Below are 16,273 nucleotides of genomic sequence, written 5' to 3'. Positions count from 1 at the left end.
TCTATCCCACATTATTCTAGTTAGATCAATCATTTAAAGCATACTCAGTCTACCAGGTGCTACAAGTTATAAGACTAGAACCATTTTATTTTACAATTGAGTCACTAGAGTATTTTTTTTTCTTTTTTTGAGATGGAGTCTCGCTCTGTCGCGCAGGCTGGAGTGCAATGGCACGATCTCAGCTCACCACAACCTCTGCCTCCCAGGTTCAAGCCATTCTCCTGCCTCAACCTCCTGAGTAGCTGGGACTACAGGCATGCACCACCACGCCCAGCTAATTTTTGTATTCTTTCAGTAGAGACGGGGTTTCACCATGTTGGCCAGGCTGGTGGTCTCAAACTCCTGATCTCAAGTGATCCACCCACCTTGGCCTCCCAAAGTATTGGGATTACAGGAGTGAGCCACTGCACCCAGCCTGGAGTGTTTTCCTGTGAGCTTAAATGCCACAAATACTGTTTTCAAATGAGTGAATGAATTAACAAACCATCAGCATGAGGAGTTACAGATTATCTCAAAATGATTTAATATTAACAAATTCAGGGAGTTCAAAATGACATTAAAATGATTAAAATGACATTAAAATGATTAAAATGACAACCACCATGATTTGCTTTCAATTAATACATATTGAGCATCCATTATTTAGCAACTTAACACAAACTCAATATTTTAAGTACAATTTTTGTGTGAAACTGTCCCCTTTGCTTATTTTGTGCTAAGATTATAACTTTGTCATTACTAGTGAGGAAACAACCTATAGGAGAAAAAACAGGTTTTAGGCTCTCAGAGGCTCTTTGGGGGTTCAAATTGTGATTCATGTCTTCTAAAAACAAGTGAAGACACTTTCCATCTCAAAAACTATAGACACTGCTTCACTATCTAAAATTCAGGGTTAAAAAACTAGTATTACTCTGATTTTTTTGGTCAGGAAGAGGATGTGCCCTAGATGCTTATAGTTTTAGGGATTTTTTTGTTTGTTTTTCAGACAGAGTCTCGCTCTGTCGCACAGGCTGGCATGCAGTGGCACAATCTCGGCTCACTGCAACCTCCGGCTCCTGGGTTCAAGCAATTCTTGTGCCTTGGCCTCCCGAGTTTGTTTTGTTTTTTTAAATTCATGGTATTACAACTTCCTCAGGCCTGTTCCAAACACTAAGCCCTTTTAATTTTGGTTCTTTCAAATTACAAAAGTTTTCTTTCATTGAAAAGAGCTTCCATTCCAATTATTTTGGTTTCTAAAAATCTTTTTTTTTTTTTTTTTTGAGATGGATTCTCGCTCTTTCGCCCAGGCTGGAGTGCAGTGGAGCTATCTTGGCTCACTGCAAGCTCCGCCTGCTGGGTTCACGCCATTCTGCTGCCTCAGCCTCCTGAGTAGCTGGGACTACAGGCACCCGCCACCACGCCCGGCTAATTTTTTGTATTTTTAGTAGAGACGGGGTTTCACCGTGTTAGCCAGGATGGTCTCGATCTCCTGACCTCGTGATCCGCCCGCCTCACCCTCCCAAAGTGCTGGGATTACAGGCGTGAGCCACCACACCCAGCCCGGTTTCTAAAATTCTTAAATTTGTAACCTATTCTGTCACACACACAAACACACACACACCACTTTTACTTAATTCTGGGATTTACTTCTAAACTAAAATCTTTTTTTTTTTTTTTTTTTTTGAGATAGGGTCTCACTCTGTCCGCCAGGTTTGAGTGCAGTCGCATGACTTCAGCCTACTGCAACCTCCACTTCCCAGGTTCAGGTGATCCATCCACCTCAGCCTCCCAAGTAGATGGGACTACAGGCGCATGCCACCACACCTGGCTAATTTTTTATTTTTTGTAGAGATAGGGTTTTGCCATGCTGTCCAGGCTAGTCTCGAATGCCTGGGTTGAAGCAATCCACCTACTCTGGCCTCCCAAAGTGATGGGGTTATAGGCGTGAGCCACTGCATCCAGCCTAAATTCAAAATCTTTTTAAAAAATCTTATTACTCCTTCCACATTGCTGATTCATTCCACAGAGTATGAATTCCAGTTCTGCTCTTAACTGATTTCAGAACCAATTGTTTCTGTATGTTTTCTGTTATTACATCCCATTATCTCCATAGGTCTTTCTGTTCCTTTTACATCAACTTTTGCTGCATGCCACAGATGATGTCAACAATTTTCTAAAGTTTTCTTCGCAGAAAAAAATTTGTAGTATTTCTTCAGATCTCTCCCTAGCTCTGTAGTTTTCCCAATAATCATATACTTAAAAAATGCCTGAGCAGCTACTGTGTGCCAGACACTACACTAATGCAGAGAGTTCTACAGCAAATGAGACACTCCCACTCAGTATACATAACAGGTACACAGCAATTACAAAAATGCCATGAAGTTACAGGGATGTATGCCTAGCACAGATACATGTAGGGGTATATGCAGTGTCTCAGAAGAAATGGAAACAATCTGAAACAGGATACACAATATAAGGGAAGGCAGGGCTACAGAGTTTGGGAGCAGACACACAGAATTAAAAATACCATATAGGCCCAAATAAGGTACTTATTTTCCCAATTAGACGAATCATCCCAACACCCCAAAAAGCTGTCAGAAGATGTGAAGAAAATGGAACTCTCATATATTTCTAGTGGGCATGTCAAATGGGTGCCACCACTGTGGAAAACGGTTTCGTGGTCTCTCAAAAAGTTGAAACAGAGAAATTACCATATGACCCAGCAATTCCACTTCTAAGTATATATCTAGAAGAACTGACAACAGGCATTCAAACAAAAACTTGTACATGAATGTCTGCAACACCACTAGTCACAATAGCCAAAAGGTAGAAAGAACCCAAATGTCCACCAACTGATGAAAGGACAAATAAAACACTGATATATCCATTCAGTAAAGTATTATTCAGTCATAAAGGAATGAAGTCTGATATATGCTATAACATGGATGCTTAGTGAAAGAAGTTAGAAACAAACGGTCCTTTATTGTATAATTCCATTTATGTGAAATATCCAGAACAGGTAAATCCATAGAGACAAAAAGCAAATTAGCAGTTGCTAGCGGATGGGAGGAGGGGGATGGGAGAGGGACTGCTTCACGTGTATGGGGTCTCCTTTTGGGGAGATGAAAATGTCTAGGAACTAGATACAGGTGTTGGCTGCACGACACTGTGAATGCACTAAATACCATTAAATTGTTCACTTTAAAATGGTTAATTTTGTTATGTGAGTTTTATCGCAATTGAAAAAGTTTTGATCCCTTTCCATTATAAACTCTTAGGGATTAGATATATTTAATGTACAATTCAACTAGTCATTTCGCTTACTTTACAGACATTTAAAATTATAAAATTAGGCCAGGCACAGTGGCTCCCGCCTGTAATCCCAGCACTTTGGGAGGCCGAGGCAGGCAGATTGCTTGGGCTCAGGAGTTCGAGGCCAGCCTGGGCAACATGGCCAAAGCCCATTTCTACAAAAAAATACAAAAATTGGCTGGGTGTGGTGGCACACGCCTGTAGTCCTAGCTACTTGGGAGGCTGAGGTGAGAGGATGGCTGGAGCCTGGGAAGTCGAGGCTGTGGTAAGCCATGATCTCGCCACTGTACTCCACTTGAGACAGAGCAAGACCCTGTCTCAAAAAACAAAACAAAACACACAAAATTATATTTAAACTCTGCATAAGCATTTTTGACATCAGCACTGGAAAGTCATCTCCATTTCACAATGCTTTTCAAAAATCCATTACAGAGCAATCATACTGGTGCAGTTTTGTAACATCAAATCTATTTGTGTTATCAGGAGAGTTGTTTTTCTCTTATCTTTCTATGTAAATTATGATCTCTAGGCTGGGTGTGGTGGCTCATGCCTGTAATCCCAGCACTTTGGGAGGCCGAAGCAGGCGGATCACAAGGTCAGGAGTTCGACACCAGCCTGGACAACATGGTCAAACCCCATCTCTACTAAAATTACAAAAATCAGCCAGGCATGGTGGCGGGCACCTGTAATCCCAGCTACTTGGGAGGCTTAGGCAGAAGAATCGCTTGAACCCGGGAGGCAGAAGTTGCAGTGAGCCGAGATCATGCCACTGTACTCCAGCCTGGGTGACAGAGCAAGACTCCATCTCAAAAAAAAAAAAAAAAAAAAAAATTATGATCTCTAGAAACATGCCCGAATGGACTGCTTTTCACGGGATATTTAAATCATCTGCTTATAACATCCAACAGTTCCAACTGTGAGGCCATACACAGGAGAATTTTAGATGTGTAAAATTTGTCTCTCACTAATCCAGTTGATTTCAAGCCTACAGCAGCCTTTGCCAAACAGCATTCTGGTGCTCAGAACAGAAGCAACTGTGAGAGGACACAATACTATGGAGATTCAGTAAGGCTTTTAATAAGGAGACTCTTTCCTGAGGATATCTGTGGTAAAATAAAGAAACCTGCCTTAGATTTTCATAGTTCAATATGACCAAATATAGAATATTGCAGAGACTGGAGAAAAGAGATGGGTTTTTGTAAACCATGTTCTCTCTACACGTTTTTCCCCCTTATTATTCATCTTTAAATAATGAGATCTATCCAAAGTCAGCTGTTTGCCAAGCAGAGCATATATACTGACAGTCTTTAGCTTCAGTCTGTCCACTTTGGTGGGTTTTTTTAAGCCACCCTTCTCAGATGAGCAGCTAATCAGAAATAAATGCAAGTTGGCCAGGCACGATGGCTCACGCCTGTAATCCCAGCACTTTGGGAAGCTGAGGAGGGTAGATTATTTGAGGTCAGGAGTTTGAGACCAGCCTGGCCAACATGGTGAAACCCCATCTCTACTAAAAATACAAAAAAAATTCGCCAGGCATGGTGGCGGGCCCCTGTAGTCCCAGCTACTCAGGAGGCTGAGGCAGGAGAATTGCTTGAACCTGGGAGGCGGAAGTTGCAGTCAACCAAGATTGCACCACTGTACTCCAGCCTGGGCAACAGAGTCAACTCCCAATCCAATTCGGGTTTTTTCATCTTCTATGACTCCCAGTTTCAACCTAGGGTCATGAAAAACTGTCATCCCTGAGACCCCCAGTGTGCATCACTGAGGAACTCCAGAAATCGATGGATGCAGAAAATGAGAAATTAGAGAGTCTGGTGTAACTTCAAGATCTTGGCTTCAATAACTGGGTAGATGGTAGTTTTTCTCCTTTAGTACGGCACATATATTCAACTCAAGTGGACAAAGGGAAACTCTTCCAGGGTGGAGGGGAAGAACTAATATTCGAGTGCCTGTAAGGGGTTAAGGGGCTAAATATTATACCACAAATACAAAAACATACTGTAGTCTAACTTTAAAATTGCCAGGAAATATTGTTTTAATAAATGAGGAAGTTGAGACAAGTTGAAAACCTGACATAATCAATAGATGAGCCCAGATTAAACATCTGAGACATTTTCCAGAATAGCACACTGCAGAGTTTTTTAATGTGACAAAATATGGCTTTAATGGATCTGGTTCCTATTCTTTCAGCAATAATCTTTAAAACCGTCTTACTTCAGAACTTGAAGAAAATCCTTATTTACCTAAGGATTAGGAACAAGAAGTATTAACAGTACTGGCAGTCTGCCTCCCAAGCACAACCCTACAAGTCTGTAACCATTTTCCTTTCTACCATGATGCTACTCAAAATGAGCAAATATATTCCATTGTCACCTTCATTTCCTATCCCTTTCATGCACAACTGCCTTCGTTGAGTTCAAGCTTCTATTTCTTGGCATAAACACAAAAACATGAATTTACAGTAAAATAGAAAGCAGAAGTTTCCTCCTTTCACAAGTGGCTTCAGACTGGAACACACTCATTCTTTTCAGTAAGAAAAAGTCTACAGAAAAGTGTGACAAGTTCAGTCTTATGAGAGGGATGCAGACAATCCTGCTTACAAGTTAACCGGATCCCAATCATCCTGCACAATTTTCCAATAGGAAACAGGATAAAGTCCTTAAAAAAGATAACAGCTAAATAATCATTCAAGGCATAAAGTCAGATGTTAGTTTGCTGTCTCCTACTTTTCTCATAATATAAAAAATATTTCCCGATAAACAAACGACAGTACTACTAGAATCAAAGAACATCACAGCATAGATATAAACAATTGTGGTACATTTTGCAATTCAAATGATACAGACCATCTACCAAATGAGGCAATGAGCCAAATGAAAGAATAAATATTAAAAGTCTGACTGCTCACTAGCTGTGTGACTCTAAAAGTTACCTACTATGAACTTCAGTTGCCCAATCTCTACAATAAGGCTAATCTGACCTAAGCCCAAGGGTTCTCTTGCTAATTAAATGAGATAATAAACATTAAATATTTAATACAGTTCTTGGCACGTAATAGGTGCTCAAACAACTATAATGGCCCATGTATTTTGATTTTATGGATTAGATTACAGGACAATTAAGATTTGAATAGTTACTGCCTCAAAAATAGGACAAGGCTTGGTGTCTCACACTTGTAATTCCAGCACTTTGGGAGGCTGTGGCAGGTGGACTGCTTGAGCCCGGGATTTTGAGACCATCCTGGGAAACATGGCAAAACCCCGACTCTACAAAAAAATACAAAAATTAGCCGGGTTTGGTGGCGCACGCCTGTAGTCCCAGCTATTTAGGGAGCGGAGGTGGGAGGATTACCTAAGCCCGGGGAGGTCAAGGCTGCAGTGAGCCTTGATCATGCCACTGCACTCCAGCCTGGGCAACAGAGTGAGACCCTGTCCCCACCCCCCAAAAAAAGTAGGACAAAAATATCTTAAATTATGTCTTAATTTAAGGAGATAATACAAAAGAAGAGACTCACAAAAGTCTGACAGATGGGTTTTGCATAACACATTTAGGTCCAAGCTTTCAGCCATCTTTTGAGTTAAGAGCATTAGCCATAAGCACTTAACCAAGAAGCAAAGACAAGACACCCAGAGCTGTAAACTTTGCTGTGGCTCAGAAGACAGGTTTATTTCATGAAGTAGTTTTGGCATGGCATATAGTGCATGAACTTAGAGAAACAGCCTCATTCTAATATACAGGACTAAAATATCAGCCATGAACCTACTGCTCATCTAAGTGAGAAGATTCACTTCAACACTACCACCCTAAAAAAGGACACATACAACGCATATAATAACTCTAACAATCGCCTGACCGGCATTCCATATGGGTATTTTATCCAATATGATTCATTAAGTTTTTTTTTTTCAAATATGTCTGTTCAAGGAACCCTAATTTAAAATGTACCAGTGGCACACAATGAGACTCGTGGAACATAATAAAAGATTTATTTAAAAGTTTCTTTTTGGGGGGCAGTTTCAGAGTGTAATCAACTTTGTATCATATCAATATTTGTATTAAACTGTGCACAATATCAAATGTTCGAACACATAAAAGATCCACAATCAAGTAGACAACATCAATGGTTGGAATAACAAGTGTACAGCCTTTGCCAACTCATCAGTGGAAGCATGAATGCAAGGTGTAGTCCATCTTGTTTACCACCTTGTCCCTAGAGTCTAACACAGTTCCTCATCTGCAGTAAGTACTCAAATCTTAGGTAAATGTGTTAACCCCAAATACTTATACACCATAAAACACTGGATCTGCAAATGAATATTGTGTCATTGGTTGAGATATCTGAATAAAATGTACTGGACAAAAATTATTTAGCCAATAATTAATGCTCCTAAAATGCTACGTAAAGTACTTTCACATACATGATCTCAGATCCTCATAATAACTTTGTGAGATAAGTATGCCCATTTCCCAGAGAAAAAGAAGCAAGAGGTTAGACTTAACCTGTGTTGTCCAATATGGTAACCACAAGTCACAACCTACATACCATAATGAGCACTTGAAATGTGGTTACCGTAATTTTAAAGTAATTAAAATTAAATAATAACCAGTAAGTGATTCAATTACTGGAAAACTTAAGTATGTTTGGGATCACTGAAGTATTGCATATCTGCTTTCCTTTTTCTTCATTTTTGTTTGTTTAATATAGAGACGAGGTCTTAACTCTGTTACCCAGGCTGGTCTTGAATTCCTGGGCTCAAACAATGTTCCTACCTTGGCTCACAAAGTGCTGAGTTTACAGGCATGAGCCACTACCCCCAGCCCCAAATCTGCCTTTCTAACTGTAAATTTTATGAACTCTAAATACGGACCAGGATTTCCAAAGAAAATAGGGTCTGAATTGATATATGCTCTAAGTACAAAATATACATAGCCGGGCACGGTGGCTCACACCTGTAATCCTAACACTTTGGGAGGCCGAGGCAGGCATTTCACGAGGTCAAGAGATTGAGACCATCCTGACCAACATGGTGAAACCCCATCTCTACTAAAAATACCAAAAATAAAAAATAAAAAAATAAAAAAAAAATAGCTGGGCGTGGTGGCACGCGCCTGTAGTCCCAGCGACTCGGGAGGCAGAGGCAGAAGAATCACTTGAACCTGGAAGGCGGAGGTTGCAATGAGCCGAGATCCACCATTGCACTCCAGCCTGGCGACAGAGTGAGACTTTGTCTCAAAAAAAAAGAAAAAAAAACCACACACACTAGATTTAGAAAATTTAGTATGAAAAAGAATGTAAGGTATCTCATTAGTAAATTTTATACTGATTACATATTGAAATAATACTTTGCATATCCCAAGTTAAATAAAATATATTAAATTTAATTTTATCTGGGCATGGCATGGTGACTCATGCCTGTAATCCCAGCACTTTGGGAGGCCAAGGCGAGCAGATCACTTGAGCCCAATAATTTGAGACCAGCCTGAGCAATATAGCAAGACTCTGTCTCTACCAAAAAAACCCAGAATTAATTAATTTTATGTTTTTTCACTTTTAATATGGCTGCTAGAAAACTTAAAAAATTATTTATATGAGGCCAGGAGCAGCAGCTCATGCCTATAATCCCAGCACTTTGGGAGGTCGAGGTGGGCAGATCATTTGAAGTCAGGAGTTGAAGACCAGCCTGGCCAACATGGTAAAACCCCATCTCTACTAAAAATGGAAAAATTAGCCAGGCATGGTGGCAGACACCTAAAATCCCAGCTACTCGGGAGGCTGAGGCAGGAGAATCACTTGAACCTGGCAGGTGGAGGTTGCTGTGAGCCGAGATCGCACCACTGCACTCTAGTCTAGGTGACAGAGGACAGAGTGAGACTCTGTCTCAAAAAAAATAAAAAATAAAAAAAATAAAAAAGTGTGTGGCTCATATTATTTTTCTATTGGACAGCATTTGTTTCAACAACCCCTAAAGCCCTCCCTGTTCTGTCTACTATACCACATTGTTAATCTATAAACAAGTAGAGAGAACTCACCTCTCTGGGCCTAAGTCCAACAGACAAAAAGCACTCTAGGATACTGTATAACTTCTTTTTTTAAGGTCAATTATCCAATTTCTTTGAAATATTTTGTGTCAGAAGACTCAGGTACACATCCCATTCGGACAGCATTCCCACTACTTTATGAGTCTCACTTTTTAGAAAGGTGTCTGGGGGAATTGAGTGAAGATCTGAAAGTACCTAGCCAAATTTACAGCACATAATAAGGTCTCAAGAAGTCTGCTGCTAGTCATTGTTCATCACCACCACTTTCCAAGACAGACAGTATTCAGTTAAAACTTTTGAACAATGAGTGTTTTAATTTTAGCTAACGAAATATTCTAAATACATAAACATGAGTGGTGAGATAAATCTTCAAACTTACAAAACACATCAGCATGGCCTATAATTGTGCAGTCCAATGTAGGAGTCAATTGTCACATGTGGCTATTTACATTTAAATTAAAAAGAAATTAAAGCAAAAATTTAGTTTTTCAGTCACATCAGCCACATTTCAAGTGCTCAATATCCCTATGTAGCTAGTAGACGGTTCCATCATTGAAGAAAGTTCTACTGGACAATAACTCAAAGAGAAAAAGCCACAACAGTAACAATGACAGGGAAAACACCTTGTTAAATATAATTTGAATAACATATAAACATATGTATGGAAAAAACAATTTTGCAAAGAAGCTGAGGATTCGATATAAATGGAATCTTTTAAAAGCAAGGTACAAATTCCAATTATGGTCAGAAACAATTGTTCAAGAGCAACTACCATGGTTCCTGAAATGTGAATTTTCCTAAATACTCAAATGAAAATGATTGTGTTCTACATACACACCATTCTGTGTCTTATTTCCTAATCAGAGTGAAAGCACTTTCACTAAAATTAACCACACACTTTAAGCTGGGTAAACTGACCATCAAGAAAATTCTGAAGAATATGATACATTTTAAACTTAGAAGCTATTCCCAGGAGACTGCCGCATAATTCCAGGAAGTCTACCTCTTCCAGAGAGTACAACTAAGTATGTAGTAAATCCCAGTACTTAGCATTGCTTTCTATTCACAATCCAAACTAACTATAGCAAGAACCCCTAACATTTGACTCAACGACACATTCCATGCCTGCATCTATGGATCAAAGGGGAAAGAACAGGGTAGGGAGATTTTTAATTGAAGACCCAAAGAATCTAGGAATACAATGGAATGTGTCAAGTGACCTAAAGATACTTAATGTGCCAGAAAATTGAGAATCACCAAAAAATTAAGAATCACAGGCAATATTTTATATATGTAGCCTAGGATTTTTATAGAATCTGCAATTCCAACAGTATCTTGCTCAAATAGGCACTCATTTATTAACTGCTATCAGTCTAAACAGTCTAGGAAAAAAGAAATCTTCATATATTCACATTCATTTGCTGTAGGTCCAAGCTTTGATGACAAGAGATCCTTCAGTTGGACAATGTAGTTAAAGGGTATAAAAATAAGTTCATTTACAGTTTCACAAGCTAACTCTACACTCACACTTAAGTTCCTCATTTCTTGTTTCCAGTTTTTATCCTACGTGTTTCAGAAAGTTTTCTGCTACTTAGCAAACTGGTAGAAGCTCAGAGGTCAAAGACCAAAGATGCCAATTAAAATAATCCTTATTAGTTGGGCTCGGTGGTTCACACCTATTATCCCAGCACTTTGGGAGTCCAAAGCAAAGGATTGCTTGAGCCCAGACATTCGAGACTAGCCTGGGCAACATGAAACTCCATCTGTACAAAAAATACAAAAATTAGCCAGGTGTGGTGGCTCATGGCTGTAGTCCCAGCTACTCAGGATGCTGAGGTGGGAGGATAGCTTGAGCCCAGTAGGTCAAGGCTGCAGTGAGCTGTGATGGCGCCACTGACCTCCAGCAAAAACCCTGTCTCTTCAAAAAAACAAAAAGCTTATTAATTTTTAAAAAGGAAGGAGATAATGATATGAAGTTAGGAGATATATTATCATGAAAGAGGCTGTAGTTATTTGGGCTCCACAATTAATCAACTGGAGCACAGTCATATTAGCTAAGCAAGCTTAAGTTTAGGCATGACATAGCAATCCAAAACACAGAGGACTGAATTTTTCAATTTGCAAATCGCTTTATATTCAAAATCTTCAAATTATTTGAGAAGAAAATGGCTTCATTCAAGCATCTGCAGAAACTTTGATCCAGTTACAAAACAGACGTATTAAATTTGTCTTTAATAAGTGACAAGGTTGGGTTCGAATCTTTGGGATCATTTAACAATTCTTGTCTCCTCTTTAAAAGAAATGAAAAGCTATTACTCCAACCACCACAAGATTTAGTAGTGAGCTACACATCTGCCGTGGAAAATAAAGAGCAGCTGTACTTGATTCTCTGTGTGGTTTATAAACATTTGTCTGCAGAAAGATATTTCAGATGCAGTTTAATATGAAAATAAGCCCGCGTTTTCCCCTCACACTTAAGAACAGCAACCCTCAACTCTCCACATTCATTTGTCACCCGACTTTAACAAAAGCAACCACAGCAATTAAACTTGGATTGATCAAAAAAAAATGTCCATTTTGTTATTTAACATTTTTAACCCTCTGTAAAAGTGTTTTTATTGCCAAGGTATATTCCATTACTTCAGATGAGTTATTTGAAAATTATAGATGACTGAGGAAAGTGCATTATTTAACTCATTTTATGGGTAAAGATTTATTATTCTTTACATTTCAAGCCTTAAAGGAAAATAAGTCCTTGCTAGTGCAAACATGGTAATATTTGCAAAGAAATATGAAATTATGTTACTTATAGCCTGAATGTTAAAACCTTTTATTAACAAGAATCCTTTATGTATGCTATGCCAATGGGGGAATGTAAATAAAAATGGTCTTCAATGGTAAAGTGTCTAATAGATCACTGATATTAGTGTCATGTCAAACCACTGCATTCTCCGTCATTATGGAATTAGCCCTTCAGACGACTGAGCTGAGGCAGGTTTCTTTAAGGGGATATTTGGGAAGAAAGCAAATTAATAGGAATAAATTATTTAAGCTACAGTAAAAATCAGGATTGGGGACACAGGAAAATCAAAAGCTCTGAAGAGGTTTAATTCAGTGAAGCCTTCCAATGGTCACCTGCCTAGGCCCGCCACTGGCATGTTGCCAGATAACAATATGTTGCCTCCAGGATAAGGAACCACGGGGAAGAACTCTAGAACTTACTAAAGGGAAGCCAGTCACAGACCAAATAGCCCTGCAGGTCTCAGAGCAGCTGTGCTCTGTCCCCAGGGCTCTGTTCAATTCCATGCGATCCTGAAGAAGATATTCAAAACTACCTGCTACTACTCGAGAAGACTAAAAGATAACCTCTGTATCACTCTTTCCTACCTTCCAGAACCAAAGAGGGGTTAAGAGCCACAACATCCCCAGAGAAATAAAAAAAGGGGGAAGGGGAGGCGAGTTTCCTTAGGGAGTTTGACCCCACACGCTCTGAGATTGACATCGCTCTAAGAAATGCGTTCTCCCATTCTACCCTCGTTCCGTTCTTTCAGTGACCTTCTGTCCCTACTGCCTCAGGGAAGGCAAGAGAAAAGCCACCGCCTCACCACCACCCCCAACCCCCACCACCGGAGAAGGTGCCTTTCTCAGTTGAGAGCCGCAGAGGGAGGGAAAAAAAAGGTTGCTCCTCCCCAACCCACCCGCCCCACAACTCCTGGGTGCAGACACGATGAGGGAAAGAGGAGAGCAATGGAAGGTGACAGCCCCGCACTGGCCCAGGGGATAAGAATCCTTGCTCTGGTAGAAACAAGGGAGAATCCCCCTCCCACTCCCCTACCCAAATGAATGAAATGAATAAAATGGGGAGAGAGTTTGTACGCGCAGTTCTGGCCATCCAGGAAGCAAGATCGAGAGGCCTTTGGATCCAGGCCTGGTCCTTGCATCTCTTTGCACCCCAACTCCTGTCCTTTCCATCCAAGCCCCACATCATTTAATATTTTAAGCTTTCCAAGATAGTGCCCCCTCCTCCACCTACCCCAATCACCGACAACCCCCCCGCCCCTCCAGCTCCGATACTGCTCGGGCCCAGACTCCAGCGTCTTCCATCCTTCCTACCACCTTCTCCACAGCCCTCACCAGCCCGGGCCCGGCCGCACCTGGAGATGCTCCTGAAAACGAATTGGCAGAATCTGGGCCATGGCGCTGTCGGGGGTTATGGTCTCCTCCTGTCACTGGGGCTGCGGGGCAGTGGCTGCCCGGGCTCTCCAAGGGAGAGGAGGAGAAGGGGAGGGGGGAGGCTGGGCTCAGCAGGATCCTCTCCGGGGACGCAGGAAACTGGCAGGCAGACGAAAGAGCTCGGGTCGGGGGCGGAGGCTCCAGGGGCCAGGAGAGCCGCAATGGCGGAACCGGGCGCAGCGCAGACTCCGGAAACGGCTGAGCCCAGCGGAAGGATCCCGGCGACAGAACTCCGCCCAGTCGCCTCACCCCCTCCGCCTTATGTACCCCTCCACGGAGCGGCGCGCGCGGCGGGCGCAGGAATTCGGGGCGCAGTGCGCCCGGTGCCTCGCTTCCTGACGCCACATAGGGGGAAACAGAGGAACCGGAGGGACTACTTTTTTAGACTTATCACTTTCGCCAGTCTTCTTTTTCTCCCCCCACTTTTTTTTTTTCATTTTGCCACATCATGCGACTCGGGGCGACCGACGTCACTTCCGTGGGCGCTTTAGGTCCCACCCACGTACTTCCAGGTGCACGTGATACTGATGGGGAAGGGTCGGCTGATTGCTGCCAGAATGGAGAGCTCGTTTTAAGGAAATGCGGCGTCTCCTGGGAGTGAAGAGGCTTTTGGGCCACCTTGAGGCATGACGGGTGCCGCTTCCTTTCCCTGCGACCGCTGCCTGTTTCGACTGAGCCCCTTACAGGAGGACGTGGCGGGGGCAGACGGGCGCAGCCTCCCGCCCTCTCCGTGACTCAGGGAAACGGCCTCGCCGCAGAGCGCTCCCTCGGCAGCTGGCTGCAGCACTCCTCCCCCGCCGGGCTTCAGAGTGGGTGGTTTCCTACAGCCTAGGGAGGGGGCCTGAAACGGGGTTTAAAATCTTCCCTGCCCTCACACAAGCCCTTCTGACTGTTGGAGAACCTGACGCGCGGATTCTAACTAGAACTGGCACTCTCTTCGGGTGTTAGATAATTAACTCAAAGGACAGCGAAGGCCTTTTATGATGTCTCTCAAGCTGGCCTTATGACAGCCTTTCTTAACGTTTCTGCGGACATTTTGGCGGACTTGTGTCGGCCTAGCTCAGTGATCAGTTTCGTTAAAGAATTTGAGTATCCGAACATTAAAGGATTGGACCTAAATTCTAGCAGGAGGATTTTTAGCCACATCAAATAATTTACGTCTCAAAGATTTAGATAATTAGGGTAAGGATGCTTAGTAAAACCTGAAGGTTCCATCGCGCCACTGCACTCCAACCTGGGCGACAGAGCGAGACTCCGTCTCAAAAAAAAAAAAAAAACCAAAAAACCTGAAGGTTCCTGGAGGAAAGAGATGAACTATTAGCCGTGTATTTCGGTGGGACCACCTCAACATAGGTTCCTGTAGGTTAGCAATGTAGAAATGTAGCGCTTCAAAGCCGGAGCATCCTGTCTTCAAAGAGCATGAAGGTATCAACGGCATTCATTGTCGATTAATAATAACCTTCCTGGTACTTTCTTGCTAAAGTATAAGCCATAATAATATTTCATAATCGCACCAATACAATAAAGGATGAAAGACGTTAGTTCTGTGCCTTTTATCTTTGTAAGAGAGGTGATTCTCCCCCCCCACCCCTCGCCCCGCCGAAAGAGAAAAGCTCAAGTCCACAATAATTATTTTTAGTGTCCTTTTCAGTTAAAGGACATAAAACCCTATTGGGTAGACGATAATTTTGTATGCTAAGCAGTTTAGGTTACAGTGAGAAGTTTGCCAATCATTTTAGTTGCTTTTAGTGTTTTTCCCTTTTACTTAACTGTCTCAAACACTGAGCATGAGAGAAGAGTCTGGCAGGTAAGAGGGCAAAGATTGTTCTGCAAAGAAAAGCCTTGCCACCATGTTGTAAGAGTGAATATTTATGCTTGCAAAATTTCTTTTTGTATTGTTAAGCTAAATACACGAAGATCCTCTGTTCCGCAACATTTGAAATAACCTAATGCCAGTCTAGTAATAACTGCTTTAAACCCTTTTTGGAAGTAGACAAATTCTAAATTAAAATTCTAAGGGAGTAATTGTTTTATTACAGTAATTCAATAGCTTGATCAAGTCACCTTTTCAATCTCAGAATCTGGAGATAAAAGAGCCATCTCATGAATGGGCCACCAAAATTTAATTAGTGTCTGGCATTTTCATACAGACCCTGTAACTTTAAGTACATTTAGAATCCCAAAAGCAGTTGATTTTAGCTATTTGGAGTGGAATATCTAACCAAAAAGTGCGCTGAGGTTGTTAGTGACTGCTACGTCATCACACATAGAAGTTAGACTGTTTTGAGAAATAATTTAGGAAGAGGAAAAATAGATCGTGATACCCTGGGTCATTTTGAAATGATCTTCAAATTAATCCAAAAATTTTCAAGAGAAAAAAAAAGTCAAGATGATAAACATTAAAAAAAAAAACCCTATGCCTTTTTAAAGATGAATAATTTGAGTAGGGTAATAAGAGTTTTTTTTGTTTTGTTTTGTTTTTTAATGGGAGTCTGCTGTTCTTGGTAACAGTATAAAGGCAGTTTCACTGGTTTCACTGGTTTAGTTACCTAAGCAATACCTGAATGGCACTGTTTTCAGACATTACCTCAAGTTAGAAGGGAGAACAGATAACCTAATAGACCAGGAAGCAAATCCTACTACCCAGAATGGCTTTTTCTACGATACAGTATGACATAGTCTTTTAATAAGACAATGCTATGAATGATCA

General features: G+C 41.3%; 1 protein-coding gene across 2 annotated transcripts in view; it reads right to left on the bottom strand.

Moving 5' to 3' along the window:
* Positions 1-14,480, bottom strand: part of CLTC (clathrin heavy chain) — a 75,460-nt gene extending 60,980 nt beyond the window's left edge. Inside the window, exon 1 of one of the 2 annotated variants that reach the window (XM_001136053.7) lies at positions 13,485-14,480. In XM_001136053.7, coding sequence (XP_001136053.1) covers positions 13,485-13,526 — 42 coding nt within the window. In that variant the 5' untranslated portion in view covers positions 13,527-14,480. The remainder of the gene's footprint in view (positions 1-13,484) is intronic. The other variant, XM_009432958.4, reaches the window with a different exon arrangement.
* Positions 14,481-16,273: the final 1,793 nt, after the last annotated feature.

This window comes from Pan troglodytes, chromosome 19 (genome assembly GCF_028858775.2).
Source record: "Pan troglodytes isolate AG18354 chromosome 19, NHGRI_mPanTro3-v2.0_pri, whole genome shotgun sequence".
Lineage (NCBI taxonomy): Eukaryota > Metazoa > Chordata > Mammalia > Primates > Hominidae > Pan > Pan troglodytes.
Note: the sequence above shows the minus strand (reverse complement) of the source record. Positions and strands in the feature narration are given on the sequence as shown.